General features: G+C 34.7%; 1 protein-coding gene across 1 annotated transcript in view; it reads right to left on the bottom strand.

Annotated features, from left to right (window-relative positions):
- Positions 1-18,500, bottom strand: part of TOPAZ1 (testis and ovary specific PAZ domain containing 1) — a 94,116-nt gene that overhangs the window by 60,680 nt on the left and 14,936 nt on the right. Inside the window, exons 3-9 of the mRNA XM_003794508.2 lie at positions 18,162-18,223; positions 17,103-17,227; positions 10,007-10,071; positions 6,641-6,780; positions 5,112-5,197; positions 3,615-3,740; positions 1,621-1,684 (exon numbers count right to left, since the gene is read on the bottom strand). Coding sequence (XP_003794556.1) covers positions 1,621-1,684; positions 3,615-3,740; positions 5,112-5,197; positions 6,641-6,780; positions 10,007-10,071; positions 17,103-17,227; positions 18,162-18,223 — 668 coding nt within the window. The remainder of the gene's footprint in view (positions 1-1,620; positions 1,685-3,614; positions 3,741-5,111; positions 5,198-6,640; positions 6,781-10,006; positions 10,072-17,102; positions 17,228-18,161; positions 18,224-18,500) is intronic.

Here is an 18,500-nt window from a genome sequence, read left to right as displayed (position 1 = left end):
ACTTCTGGAAAGAGAATTTTATGTGGAAATTCAAACAAAACAAAACTATGATTAAACAGGGGAATGGGGAGTCCTACCCATTCAGCTACCTCCCCTTGTGCACCAAAGGTCCCTGAGGCCTCTCTATAGAGCCCAAGCAGTTAGACCTACACCTTGTATTAGTGTTGTGAATCTAACTCTTTAGGGGGGATGAAACAGGTTTCTAAGTTGTTATGCAGTTATCGCAACATCATTTATTAAATGATTCCTCCTTTGTCAAATATTACGGTCTTTCTAAACACTAAACCTTCTGACCTTCTACTAATCTAAGTTTCTATTTTTACACCAAACAACTCCCACAGGTTCTTGACAATTTCTTACACTTATTCTTTAAGCTCTTATTTTTGTTTTATATCAGTTGTTTTAAAACTAAATTCAGATTATTTCTCCTGTAGCTGTACTGGACCTTTACATAATAAGAATTATATTTTGAAGGGTTTTGTATCTTTTCTGTGTCATCCTCTCTTTTTCCACATCTGTTATGAAATTATCTGTAATTTAACAGTTCATCCACATTTACCCATATGCAGTTTCTCATTCTTGGCTATCACAGTCCCTCAGGTAATAAGTTTATTTCTATATAGGGTCTTTTGTCTTTCTGGCCGGGGCTGCGTTTGAACCCGCCACCTCTGGCATATGGGGCCAGCGCCCTACTCCTTTGAGCCACAGGCGCCGCCCTATATAGGTTCTTATTACCTCTATTTTATCTATTTTTTTCCTTGTTATAGTTAGATTAAATCTAGACTAGCAGTTCTCTTAGATGCTGCCTCTAATCCTTGGGAAAATGACATCACCAGCAAAACAAAACAATAAACTTGTCAGAAATTTTGTTTTTAGCTGAATGAGACTTCATACAGATGAATACGAAGCTCTATTACCACCTCACTACGTAAATTTGGTGGTTATGTAAGGGTAATATAAAGAAAGACTGGTTCCTGTCCTCTTTGGGCTCATAATCTAGTGAGGGAGGGGATGGTAGAGGCAAAGAATGAGGTGGGGTTGTTAAATCAAATAAGGGCATAATAGAAGGGTAATGCTATTCCTATGACTCAGCTTTGAAAGTTAAATAGATTTTTGCTGTGGGGAACAGGGATGGAAGGAGAGGCATTCTGGGCAGAGAGTAGTGGCAGTAGTAGTGCTGAAATTATAACACAGCATGGAATATTTAGGGAGCTGAACAGAACTCACTATGCATGAGTTTATACAAGGAGTATAAAAAGACAAAGATGAAGAAGCAGGAAAAAGTCAGCCTCCAAAAGATCCTTTCAGATAGATTTAAAGGCTAAGTAGCAATATCCTTTTCTCTGTTTTATACTTACAAATGAAATTTGTAAGTCATGAAAATATTAGTTTATGAGAGAATTATAGTGTTTGGATAGACTATCATTTTTTATTAACCAAAATACCATTTAATTTTTTATTTAATCCTTTCTCAGGCCAACAGAGGCACTCTTAGCTAAGGCATTCAGTTTTCATATTTAGAAAGTATTGAGCTTAATTTTAAGTCACTTTTAAACAACAGCACATTGTTTGAAATACCCACTCTAATAAATATATACTAATCTTTCAACTGTTTCATACCTGCACGTTGTAGCAAACACGGCTCATTAATACCTATGTATTTCTTAAACACATCCATGCAAATCTGCAAAAGCCATGAAAAGTATAAAATTACCTTTTTGATATTTCATAAGAACTACATGAATTTCAATCCTATCTTTTTCCTTATTTCAAGTTTTTAAAATGAATGTAAGCACTGGAATAAAGAAATAGATGTCTGACTAACTCAGTTTTGAAATGCATACTGAATTCATTACAAAAACCTTATTTAGGTTATTTAAAAAATAATCATTTACTGGCATAAGGATAAACACACTGACTAATGTACTAGAACAAACAGCTCAGAAAAAGACTCACTCATACATAGTCAGCTGACTTATGACATGGTAACACTGCAGTGCAGTGGAGAAGGGTGATCTTTTTATTATATTGGATTTTTTTTTTAGAGACAGGGTCTTGCTCTGTAGCTCAGGCTGGAGTGTGATAGCAAGACCATAACTCACTATAGTCTTCAAGTCCTGTACTCAAGCAACATGCCAGCCTCAGCCTGCAAAGTTGCTAAGAGGATGGACTTCTTAATAAATGGTGCTGGGTCTGAAGATCCACATGGGAAAAAATGTATCCTGACCCTCTTCTCACATCATAAACAAAAACCAACTCTGGATTAGAGTTCTAAACACAAAAGGTAAAACAATAAACTTATTAAAGAAAATCATAGGAGAACATCTTCTTGGTCTTAGAAAAGATATCTTCAATAGATGTAAAAAGACCACAAAAGAAAATAATTAGGAAGTTGCACTGTATATGAATTAAAAGATTTTTCTCTCTTAAAGACACTTTTAAGGCAAAAAGGCGAGTAGTAAAGAAGATATTTGTGATACACACACAGTGTCCATAAAACAGACAACTATTTTAAATTGCACATGAACTTTGTGGACACCCTGTATATATCTTACACTAGATATATATCTAGTGCCCTGTGCCCCAAAATACATATAATGAATTCTTGATATGAAAAAGACAATCTGGCTCAGCGCCTATAGCTCAACTGGCTAAGGCGCCAGCCACGTACACCTAAGGTGGTGGGTTCGAATCCCCAGCCCGGACCCGCCAAACAACAATGACGGCTGCAACCAAAAAATAGCCGGGCGTTGTGGCGGGCGCCTGTGGTCCCAGCTACTTGGGAGGCGGAGGCAGGAGACTCGCTTGAGCCCAGGAGTTGGAGGTTGCTGTGAGCTGTAATGCCACGGCACTCTACCCAGGGGGACAGCTTGAGGCTCTGTCTCAAAAGAAAAAAAAAAAGAAAAAGACAATCTTATAGAATATAGGCAAAATATATAGATACTTCCAAAAAGTATCTATATATTTTATAGCATATCCAATAAAAAAGTATCTATATCTTTTATAGCATATCCAATAAAAAATGCTCAACTTAAATCATCAGGGAAGGCATCACTCCTGCCCCTACTCCCTGAATAGCTAAAATTAAAAGGCTAGTATTATCAAAAGTACTGGTAAGAATATGAAGCAACTAGAATTCTCAGACAATTGCTGTTGAGAGTGGAATTTGACAAAACCACTCAGTATCTATTAAGGTTGAACATATATAGATCCTATGATTTAGCAATTCCAGTCTTAAATATAATGTATCGGAATATGTGCATATGTTCACCAAAAGATATTCAGAAGAACACTGATAGCATCACAACTATAATATCCAAATCTGAAAATCACCCAAATGCCCATCAACAGTAATACTTATCCACAAAAATTAATTATGATATACTCACACAATAAAATATTAACTATCATATAGCAATGAGAAAGACACGTCTATGATTAAATAAAAAAGATAAATCTCAAAAATATTGAGCAAAAGAAGTCAGACATAAAAGAATATATACTGTATGATTTCATTTATATAAAAACAAAAAAAGTCAAAGTTCATCTATGCTCTTAGGCGTCAATGAGATAGTTATTAACACAATCTCTACTCCAAAGACTTCAGGTTTTACCTTTTCATCCCCTTGCTCAGGCACATGAGCAAACTTGCATTGTGATCGTTCACAACCACGTAACGTATTAAAATGAAATTTGCAGTACCTATGGGGTATCAGCAACCCTAGGGGCTTCTGGAACACCTAGAAAATTAGGAAAATTCCCCTTCTGTGTTAACTGGAAAACATTTATTATAATCAAGGAAGAAAGCATTTGAAGCAACAAATATTACATATCCCAAACAGTATCAGGACAAACTGCTTTCTAATTTGATAAGAAAAAATTAAACTCCAAATAGTATCTACATATATATCATATATATTCTTAATTTTAGAGACAAAGTCTTGCTCCATTGCTCAGGTTGGAGTGCAATCCAGCCTCAAATTCCTGGGCTCAAGTGATCCTCTTGTCTCAGCCTCCCAAGTAGCTGGGACTGCTGGTACACATCACCATGCCCAGCTAGTTTTTGTTATTTTTTTAAGAGAGAGGTCTTGCTATGTTGCCCAGACTGGTTTTGAACTCCTGGCCTCAAGCAGTCCTCCTACTTTACCCTCTTGAGTTGCTGAGATTACAGGTGTGAGCCATCCAAACTAGCTTACATCTTTAAAAAGACCAGGCATAGTGGTTCACGCCTATAATCCTAGCACTTTGAGAGGCCAAGACAGGTGGATTGCTTGAGTTCAGGAATTTGAGACCAGCTTGAGCAAGAGGGAGACTCCCATCTCTACTAAAATTAGAAAAACTAGCTGGGAATTGTAGCCTATAGTCCCAGCTACTCATGAGGCTGAGGTAAGAGGATCGCCTGAGCCCAGGAATTTGAGGTTGCTCGAGGTGTGACACCATGGCACTCTCCCCAAGGCAACAGAGTGAGACTCTGTCTAAAAAAAAAAAAAAAAAAAAAAAAAAATCAATTTAGAGTGAATTTTCTCAATTTCTTAGTATAAAGTATTTCATCAAGATTATTCTGTTTTATATCACATTTAAAAAAAACTTTATATTTTAAGAGAAGTCTTAGGTTCACAGCAAAAGTGAAAATACAGAGATATCCCAGAGTCCTTGCTTCCCCCACTTTACATGTTTTTAAAAGCTTATGTATATTCCCTCTTCCTTTTCATGCACACCTGCCCCTATTTTTACAAGTAAATTCCATTACAATATGCATTATATTTCAGATGCATTTATTAGAACTGAAATTCTCCTTAGCTTCTCTGATTAATAGAAAAAGGTAAAACTTTCCTCATAAACTGCTTTATATCTCCAGCATTCTCTCTCATCACAGGAACTATTCATCTTATATTTTCTGTTTTCTATGTTCCCCCTCTGCTGCTTTCAACCTCATATGTTATCTGTAAACATCCTGAGTCACTACTTATTTTCTGCCTCTTACCACCAACCTCCATTCAAAATCTATATAATGTCTAGAACTGCTTAAAAAATGACAGTAGGAGAAATACAACTAGAAGAGTCTAAAGTATGGGTTTTATAAAATATTTTTTTTAAAGTAGAAAACTTACCCCTACATTTTTTTCCCTCTTAAATATTTCACAAGTTTCAGGATTCTGCTGCTTTAGCACAGAATGTTTTCCTGGAAATCTGAAATCTAGAAATGATTTAGAATAACATTACATACCAATATGTTACAACTTAACTCCCTTCATAACAATGAAATAGATGGATCACTACTATCTGCTTTAAAGTTTCACTTTGGAATATTCATGTTCAATTCACAGACTGTGCTGCCATGTGTGTTTCTGTGAAATACAGAATAATTTATATCTTAGGTACCCTTAAGTATTTCTAGATCTGAATTTAAAATTTTAAATTCACTAAAGGCTCGAGATAACTTACTTAAAAAAGCCTTATATACAGGAATTGAATACTGCATTGAAATGATATGCAGACAAATAAGTTAAACAGACAAATACTGCACACAACAAACCTTTCTAAGAGAAGAACACTACTGACAAATCTAGATACTATGGATGGAATTGTGTTGCACCCCCTAACTCTCAAATTCACATGTGGAAGCCCTAACCGTCCATACTACTTTATTTGAAGATACGGTCTTTATATAAGTAAGTAAGGTTAAAAAATGAGGTCCTAAGCGTGGGGCTTTGATTTGACAAAATTAGTGTCTTTTTAAGAATAGGTACCTAACAGCTCTTCACACGCCAAGGAAAAGCTATATGAGGACTCAGCAAGAAGGTGGCTGTCTGCAAGCCAAAAAGAAAGCCTCGCCAGAAATTGAACCCTGTCAGAACCTTGATCTTGAACTTCTAGCCTCTAGATTTATGCAAAAAAAAAATTTCTGTTCTTTAAGCCACACAATCTGTAGTATTCTGTTATAGCAACCCAAGCAGACTGATGTACTAGGCATCATGTTCCTTAATGTTGGTCTTTTAAAATGAGAACTAGGACATTTAAAAATATTTTTTTCTAAAGATAAAACAAATAAAAATAAAAGTATTTTACATTTTAAATCATTTATTTTTTTTACTTTGGCAGCATCCTGATACAATTTGAAACAAGCTAAAGTTTTTGCTGCATAGCTTTGCAGTAATTTGCATTATGAAAACTGTAAGCCTTTTTAAGATAAAACACATGACCATTGTGGGCATGCTGTTATAGTATATAAAAAGAAGTCAGTACTGGGAAGGTATGGAAAAGTTAGGTGTGTACTACACAAAGTCACTTTATAGATTCTAAATTCATCCTTCAATGTAGCGTATTTTGTTCAAAGGGTTATGAATTATCATAGGAATTGACAAATTCTAAAATACAAATATATTCAATTAAAATATAAATACTTTATGTATAACCTAATTTCCTTGTACTAGTACTATCACATAAATATAGATATTTCAGAAATTGCTCCATCAAAAGTACTAAGAAAAGGTACAAAGGCTTCAATTTTAACATATACTACATCTGTTTCAATTTTTCTTTTTAATCTTTCTTGTTGTTGTTTTTGGTGGAAAAGTCTCCTGTCAAGTTTCTATATCACCAAAAGCAAACAGGATTTTATTAAGAAAACAAATAGTACCATTCATCCAAGGCTTTGGTACTGTGTCTTCTTGATGACTACCTAGATTCAAAGGAGGTCTTAATAAGCATAGAGATTTTGGGATCAATGCTGGTAACTGACATTCACTGACCGAGATGTCCACATTTCTTGAATCTTTGCTGTTGTGAGCGGAAAAACCCAAATCAGAATTAAAATGTATTTTTAAAACATTAAAGTAATGAAAATAAAATAAGGAGAAACATAACTTAATACTATGTACATGTTACATACTGTGCTCTATATCACAGGCATACCTCATTTTATTGCCCTTCATAGATACTGCTTTTTTTTTTTAAACAAACGGAAGATATGTGGCAAAAGTATGTTGAGAAGTCTATCCACACCATTTTCCCAACAATATGTGCTCACTTTAGGTCTCAATGTAGTAACACTTTAGTAACTTCAACAATATTTTGAGTATTTTTTTTTTTTTTTTGGTGCAGTTTTTGGCTGGGTCCGGTATATGGGGCTGGTGCCCTACTTCTCTGAGCCACAGGTGCCACTCAATATTTTGAATTTTTTATTACATCTGTTACACGGATTTGAGATCAGTGATTTTTCATGTTACTGTTGTACCACAAACGGCACCCATATAAGAAGGAAAATTAATTGAGAAATGTTTTGTGTGCTCTGACTGCTCCACTAACTGGTAGTTCACCCATCTCTCTCCTCCTCAGGCCTCCCTATTTCCTGAGACATGATAATATTGAAACTAGGCCAATTAATAACCTCTACAATGACCCTTCAACGTTGAAGTGAAAGAGTCTCACATCTCTTAGTTTAAATCAAAAGCTAGGAATGATTAAGCTTGGTGAAGAAGGCATGTCAAAGGCTGAGATAGGCCAAAAGCTAGGCCTTTTGTACCAAACAGCCAAGTTGTGAATGCAACAAAATTAAAAGTGTTCTTTTAGGAGTGTGTTCTGTGAACATACAAATGATAAGAAAGAAAAACCATCTTATTCCAGATACAGAGAAAGTTTTAGTGGACTGAACAGATCCAACCAACCATAATTTCCCCTTAATCCAGTGGTTCTCAAACTTCTTAATGCCGCGACCTTTTAATACAGTTTTTGTGGGTCACGACCACAGGTTGAGAACTGCTGCCTTAAACCAAAGTAAAACCTTAATTCTCTTCAATTCTATGGAGGCTGAGAGAGTGAGAAAACTGTGGAAGGTAAGTTTGAAGCTAGCACAGGGTAATTCATGAGGCTAAAGGAACAACGCTGTCTTTTTAATGTAAAAATGCAAGGTGAAGCAGCAAATTCTAATGGAGAAGCTGTAGCAGGTTAACCAGCAAATCTAGCTAAGATCACTGATGAAGGTGACTAAACTAAACAACAGATTTCAAAGGCTGATGAAATAGTTTTCTACTGGAAGATGCCTTCTAGCTAGCATTTTTATAGCTAGAGAAGACAAGTCAATGCTTGGCTTCAAAGCTTCATAGGACAGGCTGCCTCTTCTTAGGGATTAACGTAGGTGACCTTAAGTTGAAACCAATGCTCACTTAACATTCTAAAAAATCCTAAGGACCTTTGGAATTATGCTAAGCCACTCTGCCTGAGCTCTATAAAGATTTTATGAGAAAGACTTCAGTGGCCATTGCAACAACAACAAAAATTAGCAAATGGGACTTAATTAAGCTGAAAAGTTTCTGCACAGCTAAGGACACAAGTAAAGCTAAAAGACAACCTCCAGAATGGGAAAAGATACTTGTAGATATCAATCTGATAGAAGGTTGATAACTAGAATCTACAGAGAACTCAAATTAATCAACAGAAAAAGAGTAAACAATCCCATCAACCTCTGGGCAAGAGATATGAACAGAACCTTCTCTGAAAAGGACAGATGAATGGCTAAAAACATTTGAAAAAATGCTCACTGCCCTTGATCATCAGAGAAATGCAAATCAAACCCATCCTGAGATATCACCTAACCCCAGTGAGAATGGCCCACATCACAAGGTCCCAAAGCTGCAGATACTGGCATGGATGTGGAGAGAAGAAAACACTTTTACACTGCTAGTGGGACCACAAACTAACACAACCTTTTTGAAAGGAAGTATGGAGAATCCTCAAAGAACTCAAACTAGACATCCCATTTGATCCTGCAATCCCATTATCAGGCATCTATCCAGGAGAAAAAAAAAATCCTTCTATTATCAGGACATTTGTACTAGACTGTTTATCACAGTTCAATTTACAATCACCAAAATGTGGAAACAGCCTAAATGCCCACCAACCCAGGAATGGATTAACAGGTTGTGATATATCTATACCATGGAATACTATTCTGCCATTAAAAAAGATAGGAGACTTTACATCTTTTGTATTAACCTGGATGGAGGTGGAACACTTTCTTTTTAGTAAAGCATCACAAGAATGGACAAGCAAGAATCCAATGTACTCAATGCTAATATGAAGGCAACAGATGATCTAATACAAGGGGGGGAATGATCTAATACTAGGTGAATGAGGGATGGGGAGAGGGATGGAGGCTACGATGTATAGCACACCTCTTTGGAGTGGGACGCTATTATGAGAGGGACTTTACCTAACAACTGCAATCAGTGTAACCTAATTCTTTGTACCTTCAATGAATCCCAGACAATAAAAAATAACAAAAAAAATTAGTTAGTGGCTTCCCTGAATGCGGATTGATGGGCCCCATGCCTAGAGTTTCTGATTCAGACAGGTCTGGTATGGGACTCAACAATTCCCATTTCAAACAAGTTCCCACACGCTGCTGCTGCTACTCTAAGGATCACACTTTGAAAACCATTGCCTTAACAAAAGGACTTGAACATATCCATCACCTGCTGTGTCTTACTTTAACAGTCAAATGAGGGTAGAGGATTAATCAGATGTTCACTAAGGTATCCTCTAATTCCAGATATGGTTTTATGTAGTAGTGAATGTGCTGTAACTCTTAATACTAATCATGGCATCCATATAAGATCCTTGCAAACGATAAAGTTCATCTGATTTTAGCCACTCTATACTTGATCTTAGCCAAGAGGCCAAGAAGCAGTGATGATTTCAGTCACGCTTACATTCATAAAAGTCACACACACATCTTTTTTCTTTTTCTTTTCCTACTTTTCTTTTTTTTGCTAGTCCTTATCTTTTCTCAAAAAATATTTTAATGGCTCAAAAAAAACTCAGTGACAGCTTAAGTTAACTTACAAGACCCCTTATTTCTGAGTACATCTAATACACGAACTAAATTCTACTCATGTATGGCTTAAGGTAGCCCAAGCATTTATAGTAGAGAATGAAAAACACACTCAGAATACAAATTAGATGAGTGACTATTTTAAAATTAGGTAATTAAAAATTGTTAACAAACCTTTTGCAAACTTCAGAAATATTTTCTTTTTCTTCTTTAGTAGTCATTCTGTCTGAAAATCTACACTGTGAAGAGATTATTTTGATTATGTAAGTACAAGTGAATTATCTCTGTATTCATACTAAGCTAAGAGGCTTACTAGATATATTAGAATGTGTCAGATATTAATTATACAACTAGCTTTTATTTTAATCCTAAAAGTAATTCTATTCCACGTAATTTAAAATACTGAATATTGACTTAAAAATTTACATTGCTGCTTAAGAGAAAAATTAATCTAAATCAATATGCTTTCTAGATTTTGAGCTCATCATTACCTATATAAACTATTATTTCAAATTATTATGGATAATTAAAATTGTGGTGTTTTTATTCAGAAAAAAAGCTTTATGTGATTTTTATATTTAGGTGGCATTTATGAACATAAACAGAATTTATTTTTCACTAGACATATTTAAATGCATTTTCAACAAACCTGAAAACACTTCACAAGTAGCTTTATTGGAATTATGATTTTCTAATCATAAGAAAGTTGTACATGTGCAATTATTAAACTTAAGAAACAAGCATCAAGAAAAAACCCCTTAAATGACTCATCACTCCAACAGTTGAGATAATTATTTAATATCCTAGTTTATATCTTTCTAGTCTTTTTCGAAGTACATGATCATATTTTATTATAAAATAATAGTATCAAACCATAAAGTAGTCTCCCCTTATTCATGGTTTTTGCTTTCTAAGGTTTCATTTTCCAAGATTTCAGTTACCTGCAATCTGAAAATATTTAATGGAAAATTTTAGAAGTAAACGACTCACAACTTTTAAGCTGTGTGCCATTCTCAGTAGAGTAACGAAACCTTAGGCTGTCCTGCTCCATCCAGCCCCTGACATGAATCATCCCTTTTTTTAGTGTATCCACACTCTATACACTACCTGCCCTTTAGTCTCTTAGTAGCTGTCTCAGTTATCAGATTGCCCATGGCAGTAATATAGTGTTTGTGCTCAAGTAACCCTTATTTTTATACAGTGTTTCCAAAGTGCAAGAGTAGTGTGATGTTGGCAATTTGGACATGCCAAAGAGAAGCCCTAGAGTATTTCCTTTAAGTGAGAGGTGAAAATTCTTGACTTAATAAGGAAAGAAAAAAATTCTATGCTGAGATTGCTAAGATCTATGGTGAGAATGAATCTTCCATCTATGAAATCATAAAAAAGGAAAATAATTTATGTATAGTATACGTAGGGTTTGGTACTATCTGCAGTTACAGGCGTATTCTAACGGTCTTGGGACATCCCCTGTGAACATATACTACTAGAATTCTTAGAAAGGAAACCACAAAAATCAACTGAGAAATAAACATTAACAACTGAAAATATCTACAGTGTTCCTGGATGACAATATTAAAGGTAATGATGTTAATTCTTTCCAAATGTATACATTTAAAAAACCACTTTACAATGTGAACTTAAAGCACTCTTAAAATATTGAGAGAGAACTACCAAAAAACATTTTAGGTTTATATATCTTGGTATCTTTTAAAGCAAGCCATCCTATTTTCACTTTTCAAATAAGACAGTATACTATTTGTGTGAGAACAGAGTGATGGATGAAACAAGAAGGAATAGCTGTATACATGAAAATTTGGAAATATTACAGATGGTCTTTGAAATTTATGATGAAATGAATACAATAAATGGTAGAACAACTGGTTGGTTGACTGTATAGAAAATAAGCGTGGTCTCAACATACCACAGGCCAAAAGACTTTTCAGGTTCATTAAAGATTTAAATATAAAACATAAATTCTGAAAGTAGCAAAAGAAAATAGAGTAGTAAAAGAAATAAAATGTGTAAACTGGTATTTATATAATTTGGAGGGTGGGGAAAGCCTTAAGCATGACACAAAAGGTAGAAAGCATGAAGTATGATATCAACAGGTTCAACTGTATTTTAAATATTTTCACATGTAAGAAAATGTAAAGTACAAAATAGCCAATTTGCCAAAATAAAGAAAAAAAGAAAAATTACTTATATATATTTTTTCTCTCAAGATAAATTTTAGTTTGATAAAAAATTTAATAATATACTATAATAAACTATATTTATATATTATAAAATCCTACAAGAAAATATGGAAGAAAAATGATTTTTTTTTTTTTTCAGATGGTTTCATTCTGTTGACCCAGCTAGGGTACAGAGGGGTCATCATACCTTACTGTAACTTCAAATTCCTGGTCTTCAGTGATCCTCCTGCCTCACCCTCCTGAATAGCTACTGCTATTTTTAGTAGAGACAGGGTCTTGCTCTTGCTCAGGCTAGTTTCAAATTCCTGGCTTCAAGTGATCTTCCTGCCTCAACCTCCCAGACTGCTAGGATTATGAGTGTGAGCCACTGTGCCTCGCTGAGAAAATTTTCAGTTTTGAAAGGAGAAGCATTTCTCTAAATATGACTCATAATTCCTATTTTAAAAGAAAACTGACATACTTAGCTAAATAATAAAAAAAGTCTTCTGTGAGGTCAAAAGCTAACCTAAGTCAGAACAAATAAAAATATAGCAACATAAGACAATGAGCAAGTATGTTTAATACATGGAGTGTTTTTATAAATAAAAAAGATCAAAAACTCAGAAGAAAAATGGACAAAGAACACAAACAGGAAGTTCACAGAAAAAAAATTAATGGTTTTTAAACATGCGAAAAGAAGCTCAACTAGATGCATAAGAGAAATGCATATTAAAAATAAAGCAAAGTCATTTGTAAAATATAAGCAGATGGAAAAAATTTTAAAAATCAATAATGAATTGGTGACCACGTGGGGAGAAAATGACACTCTCATACAATGCTGTTGAAAGTATAAATCAAAGCAATCTTTATGTAGGGCAACTTGACAACTCTACTTCCAGGAATTAATCCAAAAATGCTTGTACATATGCAAAATACCTTATGCTCAAGGATGCATAATGCAGCAATATTTAAATAGCAAAAAAATGGAAACAACCCAAATGTCCATCAATACTGGGACTTGTTAAATACAGCATATCCATACAGTAATTATACAACTATAAGAACAAGGCATCATTATATATATTGGAAGGAAAAAAAACCTCTATTATATATTAAGTTAAAACAATAAAGAAGAGTATGCTACTATTTGGATAAAATTCAAAAGAATACACAATAGGTCCATTTTGAGAAGCAGCAGAGTATCTCCTATTGGGCTAACCCTTCTGCAACTACAGACCCTGAAAAAAAATCTCTTAAAAAACCTCTACCTGAAAACCAGTAAGATATGAAAAACATTCAGAAAGATGGAATGGCACTGCATAACCGTGTTGTTTTTAATGGCTTTATACCTAAAGGCAGGCTCTAGTTGGAACTACTTGAGGAGGACAATATACCTTACTAACATGAAGAACCAGAAGACAAAGTTTGGGGCAAAATCAGAAACTGGAAAGTGAGGCTGGGAATCTTGGAAACGAAAAAGCCTAAAAGACAAAGCCCCCAAATCTTGCCAATCTCTGAACTATACACATGTAAGATAGACTCCAAATAATTCAGCAAAGAATCAAAGAACAAAGATTTCAACTGACTCCAATTGCAGATTAGTGATCAGGTAGCTGAATTTACCCAAGTTAAAACCTATACATGCAACTACCAATTATAGCCCATTTATCCCAAAGAAATTAAAACTTAGGTATACATAAATACCTATACACGAGTATTTATAGACAGTTTTATTTGTTAAGAGCCCCAAAACAGAAACAACCTAGACATCTATCAATGAGTGAACAGCTAACCAAACCATGGTATACCCACACCATGGAGTATTACTAAGTAGTAAAAGCAAATGAATTATTGATACATGCAACATCATGGATGAATATCCAGAGGATCATGATGGGTGATAAAAAATCTAAGGATATTTCATACTGTATGATTCCATTTGCATATCATTCTTAAAATGACAGCATTACAGAAATGGAGAGCTGTTGTCCAGGGCTAAGGAGGGGGTGGTAGGGAAGGAGAGAAGGAAATTGTGTTTCTGTAGACAGACATCATGAGGGATCCCTGTGGTGATGAAAATATTCTGTGTCTTGACTGTACTGCCAATATTCTGGTTGTGAACCTATACTATCATTTTACAATATACTGTATTACCACTGGGAGAAACTAGGTCAAGAGTTCATGAGATTTCTGCATACTATTCTTACAACTGCATGCAGGTCTAGTTACCTTAAAAAAAAGAGAGAGAGAGAAGGATGCTGCTAAAGCAGTATTTATGAGTAAGTTTATAGCTTTGTTTCTGTTAGAAAATAATAATAAAGGTTTCAAATCCATGATCTCAGCTACAACTTCAGGGAACTATGAAAAGATGAACAAATTAATCCTAATAAAGGAGAAGTAAATAAAAGTCAGATTGAAAACAAAGCAATAGAGAAAAAAAGAGTAGAACAAAAGCTAGTTCTTTTAGAATTATCAATGTATTTAATAATTCTTTAGCCAACTTCCTATGAATCTACATTTATTTCAAAATTCTAAAATTATAAAGATGGAAAACAGATTAGTAGTTGCTAAGTTTAGGGATGTTAGAGGGAGGGAACAAGGTTTGACCATTGAAAGGTAGCATAAAGGAGATCTTTGTAGTGATGAAATAGCTTTTTGATTGCAGTGGTGTTCACACATACCTGCACATTTGATCAAATACAAAGAACTACATAAACACATTATGTCAATATCAAATTATTTTTTCTGATATTATACTTTAAGATGTAATTGTAGGGGTCGGTACCTGTAGCTCAGCGGCTAGGACACCAGCCACATACACCAGAGCTGGTGGGTTCGAATCCAGCCTGGGCCTGACAAACAACAATGATAACTAAAACCAAAAAATAGCCAGGCATTGTGGCGAGTGCCTATAGTCCCAGCTACTTAGGAGGCTGAGGCAAGAGAACTGCTTAAGCCCAAGAGTATGATGTTGCTGTGAGCTATGACGCCACAGTATTCTGCCGAGGGCAATAGAGTGAGATTCTGTCTCAAAAAAAAAGATGTAATTGTAGGAGAAAACTAGGTGAAGGCCCCATGTGCCCTCTTCATACTACTTTTATGACTTCCTATGAATCTATAATTATTTCAAAATAAAAAGCTTTTTAAAAAGTACACTTTTTTTTTCTTTAACTACCTTGGGTTCATCAAGCAAATACTACCCATGGTAAACCTAAAAATTGGGTTTTTAGGATTCTGGGTACACTGATATACAGGAGAAAAGAAATAAGGTCTCCAAAAAGGATAGATTCACATAAATATATATAGTGGGAATTAAAAAAATCAGGAAGAGGCTCGGCACCTGTGGCTCAAGTGACTAAGGCGCCGGCCACATACACCTAAGGTGGTGGGTTCGAATCTAGCCCAGGCCACCAAACAACAATGACGGCTACAACCAAAAAAAATAGCCAGGCGTTGTGGCGGGCGCCTGTGGTCCCAGCTACTTGGGAGGCTGGGACATCATCTGAAGGCAAAGTCAGCAGGATTTCTTCAGTCTGCATATGAAGCAAGAGAAAAATAAAGTACAGAAATGGAAAGTTTTAGGCTTGCACAATTATAAAGATTGGAGTCGGCATGAACAGAGAAGGAAAGGGTTATAGGAAGAGTTGCTTTGTGATAGGGGAGGACATTACAACAGGAGTCCAGTTTTTAACATGTTAAGTTTGAGATGCCTAATTAGATATCCAAGTAGAAAGAGCAAAATTTGAGAATTTTAGCACATAGGTGGCATTTAACACAATGAGATTGGATAAAACCATCTAGGGTGGAAATCTAGGAAAAAAAAAAGATTCATGGTTTGGGCTCTGGGTCATTCTAACATTCAGACGTCAGGGAGATCAGGAAAAACCACCAAAATTAGATACAAAGGTAGAAATGGTGTTTTCTGGAAGGCAAATGAAGTGTTTCAAGGAAAGAGCAGCCAATCTGTGTCAAATATTGGTAGCAGGTTAAGACTAAGGCTGAGATATAGCCAAATAGATTCAGCGACAAGGATGCTATTGGTGAACTTAAGAGTAGTTTTGGTGGAGGTGTGAGGATGAATACCTTTGAAAAGTTTTTTCAACAGAACTGGAGGAAAGAACTGAAGATACTGGAAATAGCTAAGCCTTTAGAGAAACAAGATGATTGCTGAAAAGAGAAATAAACCATTAAAGCGTTTTTTGTTTAAAGATGGGAGAAATGCACATTTAAATGCTGATAAGAATAATTCAGTAATGAAAGGTAATGAAAGAATTCTGGAGTATTTTACAATGGAATCTAGCATAGGTGGAAGGGATATCCTTGGCTGGTATATCTATTATAATGAAGATAAGCCAGGGTTCTGGGAGTGGATGCAGGTAGGTGTTCTAACATATCGTGGGCTTAGGACATTCTTTTCCAATTACTTCAATTTTCTTGGTTAAGTAGGAAATAAGGTTGTTAGCTGTAAGGATGAATGAGGAAAAACTGGAAGTTTAAGAAGAAAGTATGCAACAGTTGCCTAAGAGTAAATTAAATTACTCAAAAAGTTCAAATAGTCATACATGTAACCCAGCAGAAAAATAGCACTGAACACTTGATACTCTAGTTTTTCTCCAATCATACTCCAGTAGGGTATTCCAGCATGAAGTCAGTTTTAGCTCTAATCCTCTGCCTTCTTAATCTGTGGCTGAATTACTGATGCTTACATTAATGGCTCACAGGTTCTATGCTATTCAAAAATTCCAAAGAGTATCAAATGATATTCAGTACTTTGTGTTTAATGAGGCAGAGAAATACGTAGCATTTTATTTAGAAAAAATTTACATTTTTACAGGGGTTTGTGATGAACTTCAGGATACTGAAGCGCTAAAGATAATATGTCATTAAACAGTAAATACCATTTTCCCAGACAAGGGAAAATCTGTTTATACTGTGCCTATGCAAAGCATCATGGGAAATATCCCATGACCAGAGTGATATGATTCTTTTATTCAATGAAAGAAGCTTCACTTGTCACCTGATAGCATAAAAATGAAATTTTCCATTATCACTACTTAAGACTAAGAAACAAAAAAGTACAAAAGATTCCCTAGTACCTTTTCATCCAAGTCTGAATCTTTTATTTGTTCACTGAGGTCTCCCAGTTTTTCATTTTCAGAAGTCTCATTAGTAACTTCTAAGGAAATGTTTACATCTTTGGAATCATCTTTTATTTCATTTTCTGAAAAGAAATAATATTCATCAATAGAAACTTTAAATGACAAAATAGACAAATTGTTCAAACACTGTTCTAAAAAATGACTTAGAATTTGGAGGCTCTTTTAAGGTATAATGCGACAAAGATCAAATAGAATTTTTCACAAATAACATATGTAATTACTCCTTCTCTATCAAAATAACTCTATTATATTGGTATAAAAAGAAATGGCAGTGAGATGTTTACGAATTATTCTTGATCATGTCTAGCTATTTAATATATACATTAAAACCTGAAAGTCTAAGCAAAATTAATTTTCATGTTAAATAATATCCTGTGAATTAAAGATTCAGGTATTTAAACTTACAATTAGCTGTCAATTACCAAAAAATTTTTAAGTAACTTAGACTGAAAATATGGGAAAGCTTACATATATATTTCGATTTTAATATAAGGCTACAAAAATTAGAGATGGATTACCTGTCTTTTGTAGATAAAGCCTAACAAAGTTATTTATTAATTATTCAAATGGAAAATCTCAAAATCTTATTTGCCAATCAGTCAATTAACTCATTTATGCCTCATGTTCCACTATTGGAATGGTAGTGACATGGGAGTTATGTCCTACTGCTTAAGGTCATCACTGAGGTCTGATTTTTGTTACATTTCTACCTCTTGGGGGTACATGTTACCACATGGTGCACAGAATTAGTTCTGTACCAGTATCTGCTGCATATCTGGCATGCTGGGAGCTTGTCAAATAGTCGTACAAAAAATTCAAAAATTTCAACCTCCAGCATAAATGGACTAAAATGAAAAAAAGTGACAAATAGTAAAACATATGGTTAACAGACTCTAAAATGAAAAGTTTCCTATTCTAATGAACTCATTTTGCCAAGGCCTAAATGGAACTATAAAAAGATGTTTTGGTTCTACATATATTGAAAATGTCAAATACCTGCTGACAAGGAAGCACAGATCTCTGACTTCATTAGTCCAGGGTCCAGCATAGGAAGTTCTCTATTATAAAGCAAACAGAGCTTAAACATAATAAAAGATTCTAAGCAGAATTACTCACTTCTCTAAACATTATATAATACTAGCTTTTGCAAGTGGTGAATATCAGTTCAGGTCCTCCAGGCCACAGTACCCATAATGGGGCTCAGAACTGAGCACACCCATGTAGATTTCTCATTTAGCAGTTCATTCAACTGTTAAGGTGTGCTGCCACTCAAACTTCATTACTTAAAGAGAACCTGACAAGATATACCAAACATTAATTTTTTTTTTTTTTTTT

The sequence above is a fragment of the Otolemur garnettii genome, unplaced genomic scaffold (assembly GCF_000181295.1).
Source record: "Otolemur garnettii isolate 467f Iridium unplaced genomic scaffold, OtoGar3 scaffold00082, whole genome shotgun sequence".
In the NCBI taxonomy this organism is placed as follows: Eukaryota; Metazoa; Chordata; class Mammalia; order Primates; family Galagidae; genus Otolemur; species Otolemur garnettii.
The sequence above is the reverse complement of the archived record's forward strand: the minus strand, read 5'-3'. Positions and strand labels throughout refer to the sequence as shown.